The 26071-nt window shown below is 40.8% G+C and overlaps 1 protein-coding gene across 1 annotated transcript in view; it reads left to right on the top strand.

Moving 5' to 3' along the window:
- LOC126277946 (leucine-rich PPR motif-containing protein, mitochondrial) overlaps positions 1-24585 on the top strand; it is a 185637-nt gene extending 161052 nt beyond the window's left edge. The window contains exons 18-21 of the mRNA XM_049977541.1: positions 16461-16659; positions 16733-17011; positions 24061-24212; positions 24399-24585. Coding sequence (XP_049833498.1) covers positions 16461-16659; positions 16733-17011; positions 24061-24212; positions 24399-24467 — 699 coding nt within the window. The 3' untranslated portion in view covers positions 24468-24585. The remainder of the gene's footprint in view (positions 1-16460; positions 16660-16732; positions 17012-24060; positions 24213-24398) is intronic.
- Positions 24586-26071: the final 1486 nt, after the last annotated feature.

The following is a 26071-nucleotide window of genomic DNA, read 5'->3' as shown; positions in this document are numbered from 1 at the left end:
AGTGATCATTTAGTGGAACTGTGATGAGTACTACTGTCACCTGTTGAAACTGCAATGCCAGTTTTCCTGTTCTTCTGCTGTTTACATTGCTCTCCAAGAAGCACACTTCACTGGTGACCATTCTCCAATGCTCCATAGCTATCGTGCATACTGTTGGGACCATGCCGGTGCTGAGAGGACATCTGAAGAAGTCTATACTTTGCTTCCTGTAGATGTCATGAGTGAATGGATTTCCCTTTGAGCCTCGACAGTTAGCATTTACAATGAAACTTCCTGGCAGATGAAAACGGTGTGCCCGACCGAGACTCGAACTCCGGACCTTTGCCTTTCGCGGGCAAGTGCTCTACCATCTGAGCTACCGAAGCATGAGTCACGCTCGGTACTCACAGCTTTACTTCTGCCAGTATCTCGTCTCCTACCTTCCAAACTTTACAGAAGCTCTTCTGCGAACCTTGCAGAACTAGCACTCCTGAAAGAAAGGATATAGCGGAGACATGGCTTAGCCACAGCCTGGGGGATGTTTCCAGAATGAGAAGTTTCATATCAGCGCACACTCCGCTGCAGAGTGGAAATCTCATTCTGGAAGCATTTACAATGTTTACCTAGTTCATGACAGGTACCTGTTTATGTTGAAATGACCCCTTAAATCATCAACTTTCACCCATATTCAAATCATCAACTTTCGCCCATATTCTTCTGCTTCGTGACTTTCGCACACCACCCTCTGGTGGTGGTGGTGGTGGGGGGGGGGGGGGGGGGGGGGGGGGGAGTACCCTTTCGTCTGGTAAGGTCTCCTAATCGACAAGCTTCTCATAGACCATGATCTGTGGTGGTTCTCTTGTACACTTCAGTGCTGCATAGTTTTTCAGCTGTTGATCTATCTCTCTCTTCCCCTTATATTGTGGCTTCGCAAAATTGGTCACCACATGATGACTTTTGTGACAGTGACCACGTTCCAGTAATCCTTTAGTTTCCTTGCCACTGCCAGACAGACCGTCTACAATGTTGGGCATTTCACAGAGCCAGCTGGCTTTTGTATGCTTCTGCTGTTACATTCACCAACTCTTTGTCAGATAACATTGATGAGGTCTGAGATGTGATCATCCACGCCATTGGAACTGCTGTTTCCATTTCTACAGGTCCCGCCTCCCCCCTTCCCACACCCCATGACCACTTCATTCCCCCCACACTATCAGCCGGTGCCGTGATGGACCAAAGACATTACAGTACCTACTCAGGATCACTGTTGAGCCCTGCAGTGATTCAAATGCCATCCTTTGAAGACCAGACTTACCACTTTTAAGCAACTTCATGTTAAGACTCACTATTTGATAAAACCCAGTAAGAAGGAATGCTGGGAGGACTATGTCTCATCCGTTGGAACATATGCATGTTCCCTTTGGGTATGGGCCAAGCTCAGTAATCTTATGGGCCACCAGTAGTCAACAACTGTTCCAGGTCTTGTCCTAGAGCGTAGTCTACTTTGTACCGATTCATCAATTCTTGCAGAACACCTTGTGACCCACTTTTCGACAGCATCAGTGTCTTCCTATCCAGCTACCTTTTTTACAACAGAAGCAACAAGTTGAAGACGTCCCTTAAGTTTCACGTCCTACCAGTCTGAATCCTACACTAAGTGGGAACTATTCCAAGCACTTGCCTCGTCCCATGACACAGGTCCAGGCCCTGATTCGATTCACGATCAGATCATCCAACATCTGAATGTTTCCCAAAGACAGCATTTCCCAAGGGTCTTTAACCATCTTTGGCTCAAAAGTGTTATCCCCTCGCAGTGGTAAGATAGCTTAGTTGTCCCAATTATTAAACCTGGCAAGAACCCAACATATCTCGATTCTTACCAGCCATACTCCATAGGCTGCTTGAAAGGATTTTTGCCTGCAGATTGTGCTGGGTTCTGCAAACTCAGGGTGTTTTCTCCCCCTATCAATGTGGTTTCCACAAAGGACAATCCATAACTGGCCATTTGCTCAGGTTGGAAACGTTAATCCAACCACCTTTTTCTAAACCCCAACACCTTGCTGCAGTCTTTTTTGAATATGTATTCAGTCAGATAACCCACAAAATGTTCAGTGCACAACAGTGAAATTTTGCTTGTTAGAAATATTCAGCTGCTGCAATTTGAGATGTGCTCTTAGCATATTGCCTCGAGGGGGCATCAAAAAATGTTTGACAGCCAATCTTGTACAAGAATGCTTAACTTTCCTCATAGCTATAATTTATGTATATTAATTTATACCATTAAGTTTTCATATTTATATGTTGGCATTACTTAACAGTGATATTTTTATTTACTGAGTACATCATGTGTCCTATGCTCTGATATCTGCTGTCATTGGCTAGTGAGATCATGTGACATGAGCTATGATTAACTGGCAAAAGCGCATTGTGGAATGCACTCTTGACATCAGTGCTTTGGAAACTGTCGTGCTGTATTTGGTGGAATTTGTAGTTATACTTTCATTATACGAAAACTGCAGTGTACATGTTGCCGTGCACCAAAGATCTTTCCAAAACTCATTGTTTTTCCTGAGTTTCATCCCCCAAAGTTCAGGGAAGTTTTGCGCCAGTGTATGAAACCTTTACCATTCAAAGGATTGATGAGTTCTAGGGCTCCTATGGGAAGTATGTTGTCACTTAACACAAAAAATGTACTTTCACCCAGCTTATTTACACTTGGGAAAAGGTGTATTTTTAACTGGGAAATCCAGGAATTTCTTTTTCTTGTCCCCATATACACAATAAATATGTACTGACTCAATGAGCAGCCTTCAGGCTTTCAACTGATGTGGTTCTTGCTGTCCTTTGGTCTCTGATATTCATGACTTCCTTGCTGACCTTCGCCGTGCTGCCTGGTAAGTTGTCTTCTCTTGGTCCCAAATAATGGGTTTATCCTAGAGAATGAATTGGCCAGCTATTTGGTTAGAGGAGCCCTTAGTTGCTCCTCACTCAATTTGATGACCCCAGGTACAGATCTGTGGATCCACATGAGATCTCCAGTCACTCAGAAATGGAGCTATATCTGGTGGGCTACTGCCCCATCTGATAAACTCCACATGATAAAGGAGACTACAGCAGCATGGTGCTCTTCCTCCCGCTTCTCCCATAAGGAATCCACAGTCATCTGTTGTCTCTGCATCATACCGGGATAACCTGTAGTTTTCTTTTGTGTAACACACCATCCACACATTGTGGTTGAGGAGTCATACAGACAGTAACTCATATCTTGGTGGAATGCCCCCTCCTTTTGGACCTCAAATCTAAGTATGGACTTCTGGAATCATTGCCTCTAATATTGATGGACAATTCATAGATGGTTGAACTGGTTCTCAGTTTTCTCCATGAAGTGGTTTCTGTCTCAATTATAAGCTTTTAATCTATTTTTGGAGCAGAAACAGAGTGGTTTGGGATGGAGAGGTCCGTCTACTAGGTCTGGGGAACCACTGATACTACCTCCTTGACCAGGGTACTCTTTCTGCCCTTTTTTACTCTGTCTATTACAGGTTCATACATTGTTGTATAGTGGGTGCTCTTTACTGTAATGCATCAGGGGTGGAACAGCTGTGTGTGGGACATTTCCTTTTGCATTCAGAGCCCCAGGGAAGCTCACCTGCTTACTCCCCTATCTCCTTTATCTTGCTTTTATCATTGACAGTACAAAGGATTTTCATTATTTTAATTAACATTCTTGCTTTTACTGTTATGAATCTCCTGACTAGATCAGAAAACGTTATCGGTGAATGTCTCGACTTTCAGATGTATCGCTTTTCGATTGAGTGACTGAAGACCTTGTTGTTTGGTCCCCCCCTCCCTCCGAACCAGAAAACTTTGTTAGCTCTTATCTCCAGATTTTTGAATCAATAGAAGTCTTCAAAAGTTGGGACCATTTGTGCCACTAATACTTTGTCCCCTAACACTGCCAACCTAACAATAACTATACTGTGTGTAGTGTTGTTCATAGTTGATGTTATTGAATGAGGTATTAGGTTGGGCTAAAACTTCAGTATTAGTCTAAACCAGTGAACTCAGTTTAGTGTTAAGCTGTGGTAGTGCGTCTTCCAGGTAATATTTGAACTACCTTCAAAATGTTGCACATGTGACATCTCTTGCGAACAAAGTAGGGACTGTATGAACCCAGACTGAGTGGCATTGTCATGGCGGAGGGATGTTGAGGTGGTGGAGTGTTGATGTGGTGGGGTGTTCAGGTGGTGGTGCTGGCCAGTGGTGCCAAGGAAAACTCAGCTGCAAGTTGAAACATCTCTATCCAGTCTTGCACTAAAATAATTGAAGTGCTACAACACCATGGACTGGTACCCCTGGAGACACTTGGTCAGACAGCAGTGTATCAGCTACAGATGGCTGTGGCAGTATGCTAGACATGTGTATCCTTGTCCTGATTTGCTGGCACTGCTTCTTCCTCAGCATTGCATGCCCCAGTTAACGCTATGGGGCCGCAACCCTCTGAACTGGTCTGGTGAAGATTGCTGCCGAGACTAGTCAGTGTGGGTTGCTCACTGGTCCGTAACATGCTGGAGGCTCATGTGGCCCTGGAAGGTACTGCAGACAGCCCATAACTGTAGTAAAATCAATAGATATTTATAGTGGTTAAGGGCACATTTGTTGTGCTGAAACGTTGTTTCCAGGCATATACAGATCGATACCTTTGTGGCCAAAAGATGAGGATACTCCCCTCACTCAGTTTTAGTTGTACTTGCTTTCTGAGATGTCTGCAAGATTTTGGCACCCAGACTGGCTGCCTTTTGATAGATAAACTCGTTTATAAAATCGCATACCAGTACCAGTAACACTCAAAACTTGCCAAGGATGTCTAGCCCAGTCATTTTAAAAGATTCTGTACTCCTGGTAACTTTTGCAAAGGTATTAACTTATGGCACATACCTGCCTGTTGTGCACATTGTATACAACCTCTTATCAAGCTTTTGTATGTCCATACTTTTAGCAGGATGTCACTGGGATGACAGCCGCTTACTATCGTGACAAAAAATAAAAACATCTACAGCCGTCCTTATGATTTGATTTTATTTTTTTTAGTCGCTACCAGTTTCGATGCGTCATTGTGTCATCTTCAGGCTGTTTTGATGCGGTGCAGGTTGATGCGATGCCCATGCCTAACACATCAGTTGGAAACCGCATCAAAACAGCCTGAAGATGACGCAGTGATGTGTCCAAACTGGTAGTGACAAAATAAAATAAAATCGTAAGAACGGCTGAAGGTGTTTTTATTTATTTATTTTTTGTCACAATCTAACTTATCAATCCAAATCTTCTTTCTTTGACTTCTGTCAGTAGCATTCCGCTACTCTCCTAATTGTTGTTCTACAACCCCCACGTTCTGACAATATGTAGTCATGTGCTTCTTTTAGAACTTCTTCTTTTAGCTCCGGTGACACTACTATCTGTGGCCCCAACCTCATTGTCTAAGACAACAACCCGTCACACAGTGAATTGCAGCTGCGACATGTACACTTTACATTGTGCTTCAGAACTTCCACAGGCTGCCATTGTGCAAGGTCATGATTTCTAACTAAACCATCTGCGTATGTATATGTCTTTCCAGGCTTGTACACGACTTCATACTGGAACTAGCTTAATCTCAGTGCCTTTCTTGTTAATCTACTACAAGTGTCCTTAAGCCATAACCACCACTTAAGAGCTGTGTGGTCAGTTACTTCTTTAAACACCTTTCCATACAAACAATATCAGAAAAACGTGATTCCATATACGTCACAGAGCATTTCTTCTTCTGTAGTGGAGTAATTTATTTCCACTCTGTTCACTTGCCAAGAGGCGTATGCTAGTGGATACTCCTCTATGTTTACTATTTTACTGAGAACACACCACACCACTTGATAAGAAACATCACACAACAAGGCAAACTCTTCCTTGTAATCTGGAAAAATTAGTACTGCATTTGAAGTTGATGCTGTCTTTAACTTGTTGATCACATCACAGCATTCGCCCTTTTGATCTTTACACCCTTTTATAAAAGTTTCATCTTAGCCATCTGGTAAGTCTCCCCTGACCCACAGTTCTGGATGACTTTCCCAAAATCTACCCCTTTTCCTATACCTCTCCAGTCCTTTTCCTTCACCACTCTTCCTTCCTCTCCATACCTTCTGCATGAAGAAGGAGCCACTGCTCCGAAAGCTTACGTAGTTATAATCTTCTTTTATGTGTGTGTTCTGCCACCACTTGACGAATAGATTTTTTATGTATCCAATTACAGTACGTTTGCATCTTATGTGTCATGATCAGCTGTCTGGATTCTTATATTCATTACCATATGCCCATGCCTACAATAATTAACACAAACTACTAGTACTCGTTCTGTTTACAGTACAGAATGCTCTAGTAAATTATATTGACCGCATCTCACCAATCGTAGACAGTGCTCCTTCATATAACTAGAGAACTGGCTTTATAAACGTAACCCTAAAATTTATGTGAATCTCTGTCTTAGACTCCATGCCCACTACACTCAAAACAAGGAAAGCAATCACAAACCAGTAGTCTGCTCACTCGCTGTAGTGTGTGACAAAACTGCATGCTGTCGATGTGATGCTGTGCTGCATGGAGATCAGTTGTGCTGGCATCAGTTGCCAGACCAGTTCCACTGATATCAAAATACAGTGAAACCCCGCTTTTACACTTTTTCAAAGGACTTCAAAAAATGGTTTAAAATGTGGCACACGAATACAAACCCCTTATGTAACTGGAACTGATAACTGTCCAGGAAGTAGGAACATTTGACTCAATTTCATATGTCATAATCAATGTTTTTTGAAAGCCTACGGCTGTCGTTCATTATTTAAATAATGAAATACTGCACTAGTTATATATTTTTTCTTGCTTAGCATGATGCTTTTCGAGAATTTTTTTCTCGATGTCAAGTGCAAATATGTAAATAAGTATTTTGTGTGGTGGTTGAATTTGTGTTATTCTGCATCTCTTGCACTGTAGTCGTCTTTTTGAGGTTATCAGGTACTGTGCCTCATCAGTTATGTAGAAAAAAAACACACACACACACACACACACACACACACACACACACACACACACACACACACATTGTTTGTTTGTGTAACATCACAAAAAATACATATGTAAATATCGCACATGGCAACAAGATTAAATTCTTGAAACATGTTTTGCTGAGCATGAATAAAATATGTAACCGGCACTGTGTTTAAACTAAAAGCATTTGAGCAACACAAGTTGATGACGGTGTCAACTAGTGCTCCAAGTGGCTGTACACCAAAACACGCTAATTGTAGTCCGACAAAGGTGTCACAATGATCACAACAATCACGAAACTGCATTTGCACAGTAGAGATAGTTTGGAAGTGGTTGTGATTGGCCATATCTTCATTCGAACAAACCCAGTTACTCATATTAGCCACCACGCCAAGTAGAGCTTGGCAGCGACAGGAGATACGACACAAATTGTTCCAACTTTCACACGTTTACCGGTTCAAATCTGCTGAGTGGATTGCCCTGTTGTCAAGAAACTTAACCGCATAATATTTGTAAATGCTACTGGATGGCCAACATCACGCCATCATCATTTATTTCTCCACAAACATTTTTTTGTAATGCGTAAATTGAGGAAAAATTATAAATATGTTGACGCAAAATCAGGTGCAAATTAACATTATGGGCATAGGAAATTTGACAGGACCAATAAAAAATGTCGTAAACAGCAGGAAAACGTTAATTCCGGGAATGCAAAAGAGGGATTATACTGTACTTCTGACATGAATCTATAGTGACTCAGGTTGACAGGGGGGGGGGGGGGGGGGGCTGCTATGGTGTAGAGGTGGTGGAATGGCAGGGTGCAGAGGTGATGGCTAGGAAATCTTGGCGGCAAGATCAAGCGTCTTTAATCAGTCTTGGGCTACAATGATCAAAGTGTTGCTACGCCATGGACATGCCTTTCTGTAGGCATGCAGTCAGTAGTCACCTGTGGAAGGTCGTGGTGGCATGATGGACAGGTGGCATTCGTGTCCTACTTTGCTGCCGCTGTGAATATCTGCCCATATTCTTGTTGAGGTCCAAGGAAAGTTCACTCCAACATAGGTGAATGAAAGTGATACAGCCTTGGCCACTGACCACTACCCTCCAAGGCAGAAGTTTGGCTTCTGTTGTAGGGCGTGGAGGCAGCACCTCCAGTGTACCGCTCCAAGTCCATGGCCCACACCATAACGTGATGGAGACATGCATGGCCATGGTGTTGTGGAGGGTGCTGCCAAGCTGTCTGTAACTGTATTAGAATCATAGAGTATTTAGACTGCTTTATGCCACATTTGTTGTGTCCATATGTCACTTCCAGGCACATACAGATCAATATCTTTGTGGCAAAATGGTGTGAAAACTCCCCTCAGCTGGTTCCTGGCTGCAATGCTTTTCTGAGGATCACCAAGATTGTGCAGCTTAGTTTGGCCACCTTGTGATAGGTAAACAGGTTTGTTTATGAAATCGTATACCAGCGCCTCTGCACATGCCTTCTCACCTCACATACTGCTGCAGTGGATCTGCTTTTGCTCAGTAACACACAAAATCAGCTATGTCATCAAAGAACTATGTGGCAATTGTTATCAAGTTATTTCATAAAATTTTATCCATTAACTTTGATTTGCAGGAAGATGTTATCAAGTGGGGTATGGTGTGTTTTTCAGATATATAGCAGTTTCCAAAGTAGTGGTTAGGTTGGGGACAAATCGCAAAGCCTAAACATTAAACAATTGAAAATCCAGGTTGGAATATCAACAACATTATCAAAAGGATAGATATAATATACCAACAAAATTAACCAATTTTTGAAAATACAGTGTAACTGCATAGGTAAAAAGTCTATTCACCAAGCAATGGCAGGAGAACACACACATGTAAATGTTAAAGGAAATTGCAAGCTTCCGGAGCCTGTGGCTCCTCCTGGTAGAAGGGTTGAAGGAGAAGGAAGAGAGATGAAAAATAAGGACTGGTGAGCTTAAAAAATGGGGAGACTTACCAGACAGGATGAAAAGGAAAGAGTAATTGTTGGGGACTGCCAGACAAGCAGATCTTGACGTAAAGCTTGTTGCTGAATGATAACTGAAGTGTGAATAAATCTAAAATCATCCTAGAAAGATCTTAACAAATTAGTATCTAGCATTATTAGCCTGTCTGCATTATTCAACATTACAAATTAAAGTCTACCAAAGTTCTTACAAATCCTATCCTGTGTAATTACTGTCCAGCAATGCAACATGCTTTAAAGAAAAAAAAAATCTTCTGTAAACAGCTCCTACTCAAGTGAATTTTTTTGAAATTTATTAAAATCATTCTCTTTGTCAGAGACTACAGACTGTTAATGAAGCTATGAGTGTATGGAATAGGTTCCCAGATATGTGAGTGTCTCGAAGTCGTCTTGAGTAATAGAACCCAGTATGTTGTCCTCGAAGGTGAGTGTTCGTTAGAGACAAAGGTGCTGTGGAGTGTGATAGGACCACTATTATTTTCTATATACATAAATGATTTGGTGGGGTTAAATGCTGGAAGTCTTTTTAGGAGGAATATACAGTCATTAAGGCATTTCACTTTTCTGTAGGAAGTCCTTATGCAGCTAAACTGGAGTTTTTCTAGTTTCAAAATTGATTTGCTGTTGCCTCTGCTTAACGAGAAGCATCCATAGTTTATTTTAGACCTCATAAGACCCCTGTATGATAATAACAAAATATTATGATACACTCGCCACCATACTGTTGTAACCACGCGCAGTATTCTGAGACAAGGCTGTATCTTTGTGAGATACGCACTATGCCCCATCCATGATAGGAGTGAGACCATTATTATTCCTGGATAAATAGTGTCATTCTGCACTTGCAAAATTTGGTTGTTTAATCTTGTGTGTTAGTCCCTGTGGAATCGTTCACCTGCCAGAGTTGAGAATAATTGTTGTAAGGACTGAGACCTGTAAGTCTTAAGATGTCAACCATATTTCTAACTGGGGCATTGGTGAACTCATGTATGTAACAAATGTCCATGTCTTGTAATCGTTTTCAGACGTCACATTTTTAGTGTAGGCATCAAAGCTTTAGAATGTATCTGTGAATTAGGAAACCGGATAGAAGTAAAACCTCCTGAAAGGTGTAAAAGAGGTTTTTATTACAACAGGAATATGTACATCAGATTTTACAGTCTGCTAATATTGACGCACTTACAAATTAAATAAATGCCATTAAAGGCATAGAAACTGTCTTCCTTGACAGTCTGTAAGTAAATTGCATGTATGTACACTGATCAGCCAGGACATTATGACCACCAAACTACTATCAGTATGAACCTGCTAAGGTGATAGCTGTGTCACCTGGCAGGGAATGACAGACACACACATGGCACATGCAGTATCAGTGAGCATGCTGTCTGTGTATAGAATGGAGAAACCACATGATCTACCTGAGTTTGATGGAGATTTGGTGCAAGCATTTCGGCAGATGCATAACTTGTCAGGTGTTCATGGAATGCTGTGGTGAGTGTCTTCAACACGTGGTGAAACCAATGTGAAATCACATCCAGATATTGTTGGGTTGATTACAGATGATTACAGATGGATTCCTTACACTGAGCAGACTGGTAAAACAGGACAGGTGGCAATTTGTGGCAGAACTAACATCAGACTTTAATGCTGGGCAGAGTACAAGAGTGTCTGAACACGCAGAGCATCAAATGCTCCTAACAATGGGCTTCCACAGGCAACGGCCCATGCATGTGCCAGTGTTAATACTTTGACATCAGCAACTATGACTGAAATGGGCACTTGACCATGAGCACTGGACATTGGTGCAGTGGCAGAGCATTACCTTCTTCATCATGCTGATGGGAGGGCGTAAATCTTTCATCTTCGAGGAGAAAGCTCCTTGACACCTGTACTGCGGGATGGAGACAAGCTGGCAGTGGCTCCATTATGCTCTGGCGTACATTCACATTGGCATCCATGGGCACGGTGAAGCTTGTGCAAGGCACCATGGTGGCCAAGGAGTATAGCACACTGGTTGCAGACCATGTTTCCCAACAGCAGCGGGAAGAAAATAATGTGCCATGTCACAAGGTCAAGAGGGTGATGGAGTGGTTGAAGGAACACAGTGGTGACTTTCAATTTATGTGCTGGTCCCCAACTCGTCAGATCTGAACCCAATTGAACACATCTGAAATGTAATTGAACATAATTTCAGAGCTCATTGCCATCTCCCTGCAATTTACAGGAATTAGGTGACTTGTGTGTGCAGATGTAGTGCCACCTCCCTCCAGCAACCAACCAAGGCCTTATTGCTTCCATGCTACGATGCATTGCCACTGTTATCTGTGCCAAAGGTGAACATACTGGCTATTACATAGGTGGTCATAATGTTGTGGCTCATCAGTGTAAGTCAGATGTAGTGCCATGGATTCAAACTACATGCAACTACAGAGTCATTACAGTGAGAATACACTGAAAATGTAAAATGTTGCTAATGTTTCAGATGATTCCCTTTTTCAGAGCCAACTACACACACACACACACACACACACACACACACACACACACACACACACGCGCGCGCGCGGGTGCGCGCGCGCGCGCACGCCACTGCCGCTGCTCAGTTATATAGTTACAGTAGATACTGCAAACCTTGGCCTGAACAACAGTTCATAATTAGGAGTAAAGTGAATTTACCTCTGGTCTAACATGGCATATGTGGTGTTGTGGAATTGTAATGGTAGCTACTGTTTTTATGGAAAATTGTTTCTTGTAGCTCTTAGCAGTTCTTTACACTCGGCCATTTTAATTAGAAGCGTTGTATGTTTTACACTAGAGCCATTGTACCTTTTACACATCCACACCATGACTGTTATGCCACCACTCTTGACCTTTGATTTGTCCAGTGTAGTTTTGAGCATTAAAAGCTTCATTAACACTGGAATATTGTGCACCAGTGAGAAGTACTTTTTGGTTTCCATTTTTGCTCAACTCAAAAAGTTGGAGTGTAGTTTTATGGATCTGTGGGGGACAGAAGTACATTTGTGTGATTTCCAGAGATATAAGGGCACCAATAAAATACATTTAGCAGTAGATAAATCTCCTTGGATATTTAAGTGGTTCCAAGATTAGCGTGTATGGAAAGACAGCAAATGGATAGTAGTCAGCACGACATTGGGACACTGTACTTATCACAGAATGTGAACATTAGAGTCTTGTGTACTCTACAAAACAGAACAGTTTAATCTGTGATGCAACTGGAGGAGTAATACAATCCTAGAGAAGATACAACTAGTTTAGAATACCCAGCTGATCTCATAACACAAATAGAGTTCTGTGTCATATGGCTAGCACCCCATCATTGAGCCAACACTGTTGTGTATTAGGAGAACAGTAGGCATCAGACATTGTGATTGGATAACGGAAATGAGTTGTTTAGCTAGATTATTCACACAACTTGCTCCATCGTGTTGAGTTGGACGTTGCCTTATATGCTGTCTTTCAGAACATGTGAGGAACAGACAGTTCAGGACATACAGTATGAACATAAGCAGTGATGGTATAGGTAATATTGGTATTGGTTTCCCTATGACTTGTGACTGCTAAAGAAAGCACTGTGAAAGCCACAAGTAATATTAATAATATTGCGTGCTATTTCAATCCGTTGTGGGCTGCCTGCCCAGCAAAACGAGAACAACAGAAACACGGTAGAGTAGATGAAGAGGATTGACATCTTGGGCACTGTATATGACACGGGGGTTGAAAATTTTTTAATTCTGTATCAGAACCAAACTCTACGCAAGAGACATCACCATTTTAGCAAATTTAAGAGTCATTATTATGTATTGCCTTCCATACTGAGAGCTGTCATCCACAGTTCTATTCCGTGACATTCTGGACAGTGTAAAATGTGAAGCCTTTGAGACCTGTGTGCTTCCAAAATAAATTAAAAATCTCCTTGGGTGCTTTATGCTGCACTTTTGCAGAATTTCACAGTAGTCCCACTCAATTGATAAAAGAACATTGATACATTTTATTTTGTACCACAGCTTTTTACTGCACTGTGTGAGCAAAGTCACAATTAGTAGCATTGCTGGGTATGACTTCATAGACTTAAAAGATGGATTTACTGGGTAAAATTTTCTTTTTGTCAACTTGTAGCTTAAATTTTGATTTTTAGTATTAGACATACTCTCTGTGGTGTCACCGCCAGACACCACACTTGCTAGGTGGTAGCCTTTAAATCGGCTGCGGTCCGGTAGTATACGTCGGACCCGCGTGTCGCCACTATCGGTGACTGCAGATCGAGCGCCGCCACACGACAGGTCTAGAGAGACTTCTTAGCACTCGCCCCAGTTGGACATCCGACTTTGCTAGCGATGGGTCACTGACTTCTACGCTCTCATTTGCCGAGACGATAGTTAGCCTAGCCTTCAGCTACGTTATTTGCTACGACCTAGCAAGGCGCCAGTATCCATACTATTGATATTGTGAATCATGTACCATAAAGAGCGACGTTCTCCATGAATGGATTAAAGTTAAGTATTCCACCAGCTACGTCCATTTTTCTCAATTCTAATTCCCTTGTCATGTTCCAGACCTCACACCAGCCTGCGTGAGCTGAAACGTGTGCATTTCGGCCTCCTTTACTAACACGGTTGACTCTCCTGCCAACCACAACACTCTCCATCAGTGAAGCAACTATCTAGCACACAGATTATATGAATCCTCAGATATAAAAACTGTAATAGTGTTACCTATAAGTTATTCTTCTGATAACAATCGAAATTAAGTACACATTATCTGTAGGCTGTGCTGTCAAGTGACAGTGTGTTAATGCACACCCAGACATGTAACCCTTGTCTCTCTCAAAACTGGTAATTCTAGTTCTGATTTCCCTGGTCTCCAAGTAAAGTCCAAGTAATTTGAAACTTGGGCCAAAATATGTCTGATTAAATATGATCTTGTGCTTCAGTTGAAATTGCATCTAGTAGCTGGTTACGGTCACTTTTACTTTCAATGTATATTATAAGCCCATTGTAACAGTTAACCTAAGCTTTTCACACTAAAGATCTTGTGCTCTTTTTATTATGAGAATGTGTTCAGCCACTGGAGATTTTTCTAAATTCTTGTAGTTAATATGCATGTAGTATTCTGTATGTTGCTAAGAACTGGTTTTAATAGACTTTCTCACACGTTCACATGATGTAAGCCATCATTTGCAGAATACAAAATGTTGTTGATATTTTAGACAGTTGGAAAATGGTTTTAACCCCTCTCTAATATTTGTCTACTTTTGCTGGAGGTTGCTGCACAAAATGAGAAGAATGCTATGGAGTGTGCATTTTGTGTTGAATAGTGTGTGTGTGTACAGTGTGTCTTAGGAGAAATAATAAATATTCAGGGCTGTGACAGGAACAATTATTTGAAGCAAAAAAGGCTAGTAAACATGGGCTTGTAACTGCATACCTTAAGAGTTATGAGCACTTTTTCATCTTCAATACTGTGAAACAAATCTTTGTAAGTTCTTCGCTTTCCATAATATGGAAGGAGGTAGTACAGACCAAAACAGGAGAACATTGTCTAGTGAACATGGGGTCTAAAACACATATTTTAAGTGCTCTGAGCACTTGTTCAGTAGAAAATATACGTTTCACATTAGCGATGATGAACAAGTGCTTGTAGCTCTTTAAGATGTATATTTTGGAGTTGATGTTTACTAGCCTTTTTTGCTTCAAATAATCGTTCCTGTCATATTCCCGAATACTGACCATTCCTCCTGGAACACTCTGTACCTGCATTTTCCCATTTTCCAGAAAGCACTGACATGTCATCTTGTACCAAATAGCTTTTTGTCTGAGTATAGGTATTATATTATTTTAGCACTGGAACGGTCTTATCCCAATAAACTTTTAGTTTTACGTATCAGTGCATTCAGCACAGTCTTTGGGCAGGGAGAAGGAGACTATGCCCATTAAGGCATCTTTGTATGGCAGGTGTTTAAGGTAAGAGTGACCAAGCAAAGTGACAGGTTTCTGAACAATTGGAACATCTCACAATGGCAGCAGATTGAAATAAAGAATACATCGTCTGTCACCCAGAAAAAGGTTTCCATGGTTTACTAGAGTACTTAAAGTTGGAACAGTTGCTTCAATGTGGTTGCCTTTGCCAGTAATGGATGCATGAACTCATTTTATTGTGTTCAATGTCACTTTGCTGGGCACATTGGCAGTGATATTGTTAATCTTTGATGTTATGTTATTACATAGTTCTTCCAATGTGTACAGCCTGTTTTTATAAACCCTTCGTTTAAGGTAGGCACACATGAAGAAGACTGGAGGTGTTAAACAGGCAGAATGTGGGGCCATAACCATAATCCTTTAGAGATGATTCAATGACCAAAAAATTCACTCGAGAAATGAGTTGTTTTGTTAGATATGTGACAAGTGGTGCCATCCTGCTATCATCAAGAATAATGTTCATCTTCCTCAAGAAACTGTAGTTACAAACAAAATAGGGCCCACTGTTAAACTAGATGATGGCACATCACACTCCAAATTTCTGCAATGGAAGGTGTTTTTGTGAAAGACATGGAATTTGGATTGACCAGATTCTTGTGATTTGACCATTCATGTATCCATGCAGGCGAAACTGTGCTTCATCAGTGAAGAAAACATTTCCCCACTCTGAGTTTCCAGGGATGTTAACAAATGACTGAAACCATGTATAGTACACCAGATGTTTTTGTTTATCTGGCATCTTTAATTTTTGAACACTGCAAACATGATGTTAATGAAATTTTATCTTTTGCATTGCTTTGTGTGCTCTACTATATGAAGACAGATTGGACAGATAATCTCTTCAAACTTTTGGAAGTGACCACAGAGTCACACTCCTCACCACAACCTGTTTTGGAATGGCTGAGCTCATAGTTGGCATCTGGATATTTTCCATGAAGTGCATCTACAACACATGTATATGAACAACAGGCAAATTCTGCTCAACAATGAAAACTCATTTCTCTTGGAAAAATTCAGTAATACTACAGCAGTCGTTTGACCTTGGCAATTTCATTTTTTGTGATCAAATGAATGCAGTGCAATTTCTATTTAATCACATTTATTTTCACATGTGTAACTTTTCAGTTGTGCTCTATAAATTCAGGTAATATATTTAAATTAAGTTAAAATTGACTAACTATCTGGTTTTTCTCATCTGACACGTCTCAGTTTCTAAATTTTAGCAGAGCTTCAGATTCAGTCTCTGTAGCCTTGCTGTCATTACCCTTCCATCTTCTAAGTGATCCTGCTGAACAAATCTTAAAGATCAGAAGCTTGACTTTATAAAAAAATGTTTGTGAAACTTTTGTTTCAAATAAGAGGCCATTAGCAAGTTGCTACTATGATTATTTCTTGTTCTGTTATAGGAACTGAAAAGAACAGTGTCATTTGATAATAAGCTGTGTACAGCATATTCTACTGCTGGAAAAGCAAAAGAATATCTTGAAAACCTGGAGAAAGAAATAAATAGTGCGAAGGATGATGATCTATCAAAGCTGTCCGTGTCATTTCCAAGGGGTGGAGCCTTTGCTATTTTGGAAAAGGAGCCAGAAATTTTACCACTATGTGAGTATTGAAGTTTATGTTTGTGTCAGGAATTTGAATTTGTCAATATTAATTCACCTTTTACGTGTTGCAGATGAGAGAGTTGCCCAAAAGTATGCAAATCATGGAATTCTCTCTCCTGTAAATGTATTATGGGTACACCTGTTGCTTAAGAATGAAGATGAAGCAGCAAGAAAATTATGGGATGATTTTCTCAGTAAACATCCCCAAATAATGTATCAGAAAGTAATAGAGGTGGCAAGGAAAGAAGATAACCTCAGCATTGTGCAGAAGTTGCTGGATTATATGAAAACCGCACCAGTAACAGAGCAAAGTTTGGGAGTTGTGTACAGCTGTATTTTAGATATCCATGGTATGTGTAATTTGCAAGTGGAGTCATGAACTTTTAATCAAGACTAGTAACTGACTATATTAAAAACAAAGATTCCAAGACTTACCAAGTGGGAAAGCGCCGGTAGATAGGCACAATGAATAAAACACACAAACACACACACAGAATTTCGAGCTTTCACAACCGGCGGCTGCTTCGTCAGGAAAGAGGGAAGGAAAAGGAAAGATGAAAGGATGTGTGTTTTAAGGGAGAGGGTAAGGAGTCATTCCAATCCCGGGAGTGGAAAGACTTACCTTGGGGAAAAAAGGATAGGTATATACAAGCGCGCGCACACACACACACACACACACACACACACACACACACACACACACACACACACACACAAGCAGACATATTTAAAGGCAAAGAGTAAGGGCAGAGCTGTAAGTCGAGGCGGAAGTGTGGAGGCAAAGATGTTGTTGAAAGACAGGTGAGGTATGAGTGGCGGCAACTTGAAATTAACGGAGATTGAGGCCTGGTGGATAACGAGAAGAGAGGATATATTGAAGGGCAAGTTCCCATCTGCGGAGTTCGGATAGGTTGGTGTTGGTGGGAAGTATCCAGATAACTCGGACGGTGTAACACTGTGCCAAGATGTGCTGGCCGTGCACCAAGGCATGTTTAGCCACAGGGTGATCCTCATTACCAACAAACACTGTCTGCCTGTGTCCATTCATGCGAATGGACAGTTTGTTGCTGGTCATTCCCACATAGAAAGTGTCACAGTGTAGGCAGGTCAGTTGGTAAATCACGTGGGTGCTTTCACACGTGGCTCTGCCTTTGATCGTGTACACCTTCGGGTTACAGGACTGGAGTAGGTGGTGGTGGGAGGGTGCATAGGACAGGTTTTACACCGGGGGCAGTTGCAAGGGTAGGAGCCAGAGGGTCTGAATGTGGCTCTCCAGCAGCGATACGACTTCCTAAAATCCTGCCCCGAAATGAGATCCATCCTTCATTAAATCCTTCCCACTCCACCAAGAGTGTCTTTCCACCATCCACATAACCTTCGTAACCTCTTGGTTCATCCCTATGAATACCCAAACCACCTTCCCTACCCTCTGGCTCCTATCCTTGCAACTGCCCCCGGTGTAAAACCTGTCCTATGCACCCTCCCACCACCACCTACTCCAGTCCTGTAACCCGGAAGGTGTACACGATCAAAGGCAGAGCCACGTGTGAAAGCACCCACGTGATTTACCAACTGACCTGCCTACACTGTGACGCTTTCTATGTGGGAATGACCAGCAACAAACTGCCCGTTCGCATGAATTGACACAGGCAGACAGTGTTTGTTGGTAATGAGGATCACCCTGTGGCTAAACATGCCTTGGTGCACGGCCAGCACATCTTGGCACAGTGTTACCCCATCCGAGTTATCTGGATACTTCCCACCAACACCAACCTATCCGAACTCCGCAGATGGGAACTTGCCCTTCAATATATCCTCTCTTCTCGTTATCCATCAGGCCTCAATCTCCGTTAATTTCAAGTTGCCGCCACTCATACCTCACCTGTCTTTCAACAACATCTTTGCCTCCACACTTCCGCCTTGACTTACATCTCTGCCCTTACTCTTTGCCTTTAAATATGTCTGCTTGTGTGTGTGTGTGTGTGTGTGTGTGTGTGTGTGTGTGGGCGCGCGCGCGAGTATATACCTATCCTTTTTTCCCCAAGGTAAGTCTTTCCGCTCCCGGGATTGGAATGACTCCTTACCCTCTCCCTTAAAACCCACATCCTTTCATCTTTCCTTTTCCTTCCCTCTTTCCTGACGAAGCAGCCGCCGGTTGCGAAAGCTCGAAAGTCTGTGTGTGTGTTTGTGTGTTTTATTCATTGTGCCTATCTACCGGCACTTTCCCGCTTGGTAAGTCTTGGAATCTTTGTTTTTAATATATTTTTCCCATGTGGAAGTTTCTTTCTATTTTATTTACATCATAACTAGTAACTGACTAATTTGTTTTAATGTGCAGTTTAATTTTATACATTAGGGTAAAAAGGAATTGCAGGTCTCTTAAGATCACAGTTTGAGAGGGACCAAGCCGGTGTGGGTGGATGATGGATGGATCGATGGGAGAGCGAGTGGGTGGGTCAGTGAACAGTGGGAGGCATGCTGTCAGAGATGAGACTGTGATAAAGAACTAAAGATAGATTAAAGGGAAGAGCAGTGAATAGTGCAATTAAGAATTATGGTGGAAGAAAGACTATTGTTTAACGTCCTGTTGACAACAAGGTTAGCAGAAAGGGAACACAACCCCAGATTAGGGAAGGACCAGGAAGGAAATCAGTCGTGCCCTTTCAAAGCAATTATCCGAGCATTCGCCTTAGGTGATTTAGGGAAATCATGGAAAATCTAAATGAAGGATAGTCGGATAGGGATTTGAATTGTCATCGCCCTGAACACGAGTTGACTGTGCCCCCTCTCTTGGTGAATTAAAACAGGAAAAGAAGAATGAGTCAGAATATTATATGATAATAAGAGTATAATGGAAACGAGGGGAATGTTTTAATTATTACATAATGATTTTACTTTAAACAATATGAGAATAATTATTGCTACATTATCTGTTAAGTATAAATAATTGAATTATAGACATTAGTTGCTAGTATATTTCAGCCAAAAAGAAGGGAAAATACTAACTTTGGCTCTATAATCTATACTTTCTCAAAGTTATTCATTTAAAATTTCAAGAAAGTCACCAAACAGGCTAAAAATTATGAATAGTTCAGTTCACAAAATCAGTTGATTCTAAAAACTTCCGTCTTTGACTAGACTACCTAAGTCATGAATCATAGAATGCAGACTTTTATGGCAGGTATTTGTTTTATTACTGGCACTTGTTTTATGGACATTGGGCCTTCTTCCAAAGCTGGAGACATTATCAAAGGCTTCAATGACTGAGAAAGAGCCTCAAACAACTGCAATTTTAACTATTTATATGTATCCATGCAACATATAAACAGTATAGCTTATTGAGCTCATGAGTGACAGCAGCTACAGAGTTGTTAAAGCCTTTTATGATGTCTCCAGCATAGGAAAATGAAATATTAGGCAGAAAAGTAAGCCTTGGACAATGGCCAAATGCCCATAAAACAAATGTTAGCAACAGGTCATGAATGTTACAAGTCTGCTTCAAAATTTGTGCACCATTCTTGTACTTTTGTCACTACTCAACTTCCATCAAATGTGGATGAATGTTGGCTGATGTGTAGTTCTCAGCTCCAAGAAACTGATTAACAGTGTGCACGTGTATTCCTTTCTCTCTCTAACATATCAAAGAATTATTTTTAAAATAAATTATGAGACAATCTGCTGGCCAGTACTTTAGGAGGCGAACTGTCTAGTGCTGCAGTTATAAGCATACAAATATAAATGTGACACACTATGCTAGATTTCAGAGAGGAGGCCACATATGTAGTGAGCCTTTGGTCCTTCCCATCGTGGGTTCTGAGTGACCTGCTCTTCTTTTCACCCTTCCCCAGTATATCCGTATATCTTCTCCAAGGAAGGAACTATTAGCCCCAATGTCAGGATAGTGTATGTACAGTACTTTTGTGTGTATCTCTAGGCAATACTAACAGTTTACCTCCTGAAGGTAAAATTTGTCCAGCAGTTCTGTCTAGTAGTTTATTAGTCCCATTTGATATTAATTCTTTTTATGCTACTTCTGGTCAGTGTGGATGTGCATCTTCACTTGGGGTTTACCTGATATTTAAAAACACGTTCTAAGGAACCTTGACCAGCACTGATGTACTGAAGAAAATCATTGTTGTACTTACTTTTGATAAACATTTCCAATCTGACATACAAATTATCTTCATTTCTAGCAATGAGTGGTATTTAGTCCATGAATGAAGTTCAATTGTATGCATGTAACATTAATTATTTTTTAGTCCATGTGGTCATTAGTATTTGTTGCTTTTATTACCCATTGTATATCTGAAACCACAACAGTTTTATCCCCCCCCCCCCCCCCCTCTTCATTTAACCTCAAAATATAGTGGATATCTTCATTCTTTCTTTGTCTGCATCTTCACAGTTGTGCTCATAGAGTTCAGTCATGACTCATTTTATTAGCATGCTCATGTGACATTTAACCACTTTTGGATTCTGTGATCTTTCATTTATCCTTTCAGTTGATGAGCAAGTTCAGTCTTCATACTTTTTCAAAATTATAACTTGGGACTGAGACTACATTAGATCCATGCAACTGCTAAGAACAGGCAAAATGGCACAACCACAACCAGTCAGCAACAGAACAAAATAGATAACAAATCCACCTGGGGAGCAATACCAGCCAACTCATTCACTGGCGGAGTCCATGTGTACTCAGTATCACTTCCTATTGTTGTTAGTAAAGCCCTATTTCCCAAATAGAATTCTGAAAATATTTTTAAAATGTCAGTGTAATGTTTACGAGTTTTACAGATGAACTATGTGTAGAAATAGCAAATATTGTATGAATTGGTACACATGTGACAGCATGCGCTGCCTAATATGTTCCTAAATGACATCGATCAAAAGGGGATTCCTTTGGAATTCATACCTGGGGTTTCGTTGGATAGTCCTTGGGCCAGGGACCATTTGTATACCCAAATGAAGGAACATCTCAGTGTCACTAGTTTGCTATACAGGGCCGAAGTATGAATAATATACACTACTTCAGCTTAGGCAAATTGAACAAATCAGTTGATTCTTTTTGCATTTAGTGCAGTCTACAATGGGCCTTAAGGGGTATAAGGGCACCACTAGTGCATGGGCAGTTCCTTACAAAGGATTTTTTGAACCAAAACCAAGCTGTGAATTGCAAGATGGCTATGCACAGCAAATAGCTGAAATTTTTACTATATATTCCTAAGATCTCGATTTTGAACAACATTAAAAATACCAAGAAAAGCGTCATCTTTTTACGAGATGTTGAGATTCAGTGTAACTCTACTTGTATACAAAGAATAAGCTGTGAGGTGAAAATGTAGTTATGAAGTGACATAGCACAGAGAAATGTGCTATAAAGTGTTTCATTTATCATCTGAAGGGTTCTGGGATCCCCTTGTTGCAGTACTGAAGCTCAAGCAAAATTAGTTTTGCGTTACTTCGATTTCACATAAGTAAACTATAAAAATTTTACTGACTCATAAAGTTCTTTTCGTATTAGGGAAATGCTTGTTATGGCAGGGAAAAGAAGAAACTAGCATAAAGATGCTCCGATTGGAGTACAAAAAAGGCATATATGCTCCTGTTTAAAAGATTCTGATTGAAAAGTTCGGTACCAACTGCCTCGTTCTGATTTCCTTAGTATCTCTAGAAATTTTGACATGTGAACATATCTGCACTTTTTTATCTTGAGAGAAAAGGAGACAGTGACAGTGAGATAGAGACGGAAAAGTAATAAATACTGGAAGATAGTAGATAGTGGTTGTGGTATAGAAAGATAGAAGGAGCGAAGGAGAGGTGTGTGTGTGTGTGTGTGTGTGTGTGTGTGTGTGTGTCATACTGTAGTTCATAGTGGCAGAACAGTGCTAGGAAAAGAGTGAAAGAGACAGCACCAGTGGGAGAGGAATAAAGAGAAAGAAAAATGAAGGTGGGTTAGAGCCAAAGTCTGTGACAATGGCAATGAGGAAGAGAGAGGTAGTGGCAGTGGGAAGGGAATGAATGAGAAAGAAAAAGTATTAGAGAGCAAGAGGAAGACAATGACAGTGAGAGGAGACAGTATTAGTAGGACAGAACATGAGATTGTGGCTCAGAGATGGGCACAGGAGATTGTGGCTGAGAGATGGGCACACACAGAGAGAGAGAGAGAGAGAGAGAGAGTTAATGACGATGAGTTGGGCTGAATGAGGAAGTGAGAATGGACTAGCAGGTGTGAGTGAGTTACAGTTAGGGGAGTTTGTGGGAGTGAGAGGCGACTTGCATGTTAAAAAGAGCATGAATATGTTTGCACGCCAAAACTTTTAGGAAAATTTTTAAAGGTTCTGAGGAAGGTAGAATGAGGCAGCTGGTGCTCCACTTTTTAGCCTTTTAGTCAGGTGCATATTCACATTCTTCCACTGGTAAAAATCTTGCAAAGTCAGTTTAATCTAATTTTTTTTACCAAAAACAAGTATTTTCAATTACTTCCCAAATTTTGGATTTTTATAGTTTCTCTCCTTTGAGTCTGTTTTAATGTGAACTTACTTCCATGTTGTTGGGATTAACACACTTTGGTGTAAATACTTCTTCTTCTTCTGGCACAAAACTTCTTATTCTTGACCGAGAATATAACGTATTTGTCATTTATCGGACTTCTTCCTCAGATACAGGCAGCACTCATGACATGACATTTACATATTGTGTGGAGGATAACTGAATAGTCTTGGTTTTGTTGCAATAATAATTATTATTCAAGCAACACAAATGGCTATCACACACATCATACAAAAATACATCTTCTCCACTCGAGAACTAAAGACAGAGTCTCTCTATTAATTGAAAAAAAAATTGAATGAGGTTTCCCTCATTTGTTACCGCCTTCCGTCATAGCAAAATACATCTTTTGCTGATGCTTGCAGCAATCGTGCTTATGTTTTTTGTCAGTGCTTTTCTTACGTACCAATACAACTGTCATCAAACATATATGTCAACGGACATTACAAGTAATCTGCAAGCTTAACTGTGTTTCCAGTCTTTGATGGCACAGCTGAAATCATAATCAAGGATTGACGATTCTACAGATGTAGTCAGTCAAATGTTGGTCAAAATCAGTTTACTTATAAAACTCCATTTATAACAAAGAAATTGTATGTTCTTACAGTTTTCAACAGTCACACTAGTAGACAGAACTGCAAAAGAGCCGTACAAAAAGCTTCAGTGTCATAGTCTCAGAGAAGGAAAATAAAACACACTGATGAACTATTTTGTGGGAAAATACACACTAATATGGTGTGAAATTGTAATGAAAATCTCCATAACTAGGCTAACAATTATAACAAGTTTTAATATGTCATCTTTTCATATATCAAGTTTTGTGACGTAATTGGATTTCTGATTCTTGCAGCGAAACATGGTGAAATTGAGGAAGCATTGAATGTCCTGAATACTGCAGTGAAAGACATCTGCCTAGAGAACTTCAACCGGACATCACTTTTGAGGCTCAAAGATCAGGTGGAAAGTCAGGGCAAAGTTTTCCCACACAAAATACCAGAAAAGGTGAGTACGCACAAGTTTCCAGAACGACTTTAATGAAAATATTTTTTACTTCTACTGCCACAAATAAAACAGTACTATTGCGTAATCACATGTAACCAAATTTAGAAAGATAAAAACAAAGAAATGAACAATTGTATGCGACATTGACAGTACAGATAAATAACTTTAAAATCTTCACATTTTCAGAGATCAAAATCAAGTAGTTCCAGTTCGAGTTCAAGTGACGATGAGAAGCAAGAACCAGCACAGCGATGAAAATGGAATAATATTTATTTTTGCATTTAGTTCAATGTATTTCCATGCTGTTGCTAGTCACTATCTTAAAGTGTATTAAAATATATTTAACTGTTAAATACAGATATTCCTAGAATTATTTAGGACAATGTGCTGTCTTGCAATTAATTATACACGCATCCTCTTTCTGTAACACAAATAAGAAACAATACTTGTGCTGAACTGTACATATATTCATTTCTTGTGTGTAGGATGCAAGAGTGTGCTTGTTGGCATTCCACAGCGACTAGTATTTGTTTCTAATGGGCAGTCAAGTGAACCAGCATAACACACAGTCTGCACAACACGTGTCATCACTGTTGTAGGTGAACAGCATAGTGCCACATCACAGATCCACATATTTGTTGGTGGTTTGCCCAGCTGTTGACATGGAGGCACGCAAAGGAAAGCAGAGAGGAAGTGATTTGTTTCCTGGCGGCTGATAGTGCTGCAGTATGTGAAATTCCATGTCCGCTGTGTATGGTGAACATGTCATTGCAAGGAAATCCACACTCAGGACAGGCCCATCAACTCATTACCCCTTATGTGATGGGGAGGACTGATGGCCTTATCTGGAGAGACCAATGAATTGCAAAGGAAAAAATTAGTGTTCAGGTCGACATTAACCATGGTTCCGTAACTACCATTATCGGTCACATCCATTACTGCAAAATGTGCGTGCAGTGGGTGTTTCATTAAGTAATAGAGGACAAAAGATGGACAGAATAGTGCCAGGTCTGAGTCATCTGCTGCAATACCATGAGGAACAGTATGTGTTTCTGTCCCGTATTGTCACAGTGCCACTATTTCAAGCCCGGGAGCAAATGGCCAACAGTGGAAACGTCTCACAACTCCCCCATCAGAAATCCAAAGCTGTTTATGCAAGTTCCAGTAAGGTCATTATGACTTTGTTCAACTGCAAGGCCCCTCTGCTCATCAAGTTCCTTGAACGTGGAACCACGGTTAATGTGCAGTGCTATGAAGACACTTTGTAGAAAGTGTGGTGTACCATGAAGTCAAAATGCTCAGGAATGCTGTTGGACAGAATCATCCTGTAGCACAGTAACACATGTCACACTGCCAATCAAAGACTGCACTTCAGCAGGTTGGCTGGGAAAGACTGCAGCATCCTCTGTACAGCCTGGATCCATGTGATTTTGACATCTTTGGTGGTCTGAAGAAAGACAGGTGTGGACGTTGGTTTCAGTCGGACAAGGAAGTGCAGAAGTGGGTGCAGTTGTGGATCCGGCAGAGGCAGAAGTGTTACACAAAACAGGAATCCATCTTCTCAGTATGACAAATGCTGTTTCATCAGATATTAGGTTTTCATTTGACTGCCCCTCATAAGACACGTAGTACATAATATGGATATAAGTTCAGAATTATTGAAAATATTTCATTGCATAGCAGTGAGACTCGGTGTGAATAGATTATTTTCCTTTTCCTTTGTGTTCAAATTGCAAAACTTTTTGGATACACAGCCTCTTTGCTCCACAAGTTTTGCAAGAAAAGGAGTGGTGCAACTCATTCCAAGCAATGGAAATTTCAGGATGGAATCACAATTGAGGCAAGGCAGTGTATTGCTT

The sequence above is a fragment of the Schistocerca gregaria genome, chromosome 6 (assembly GCF_023897955.1).
Source record: "Schistocerca gregaria isolate iqSchGreg1 chromosome 6, iqSchGreg1.2, whole genome shotgun sequence".
In the NCBI taxonomy this organism is placed as follows: domain Eukaryota; kingdom Metazoa; phylum Arthropoda; class Insecta; order Orthoptera; family Acrididae; genus Schistocerca; species Schistocerca gregaria.
This window is presented reverse-complemented; position numbering and strand designations above follow the sequence as displayed.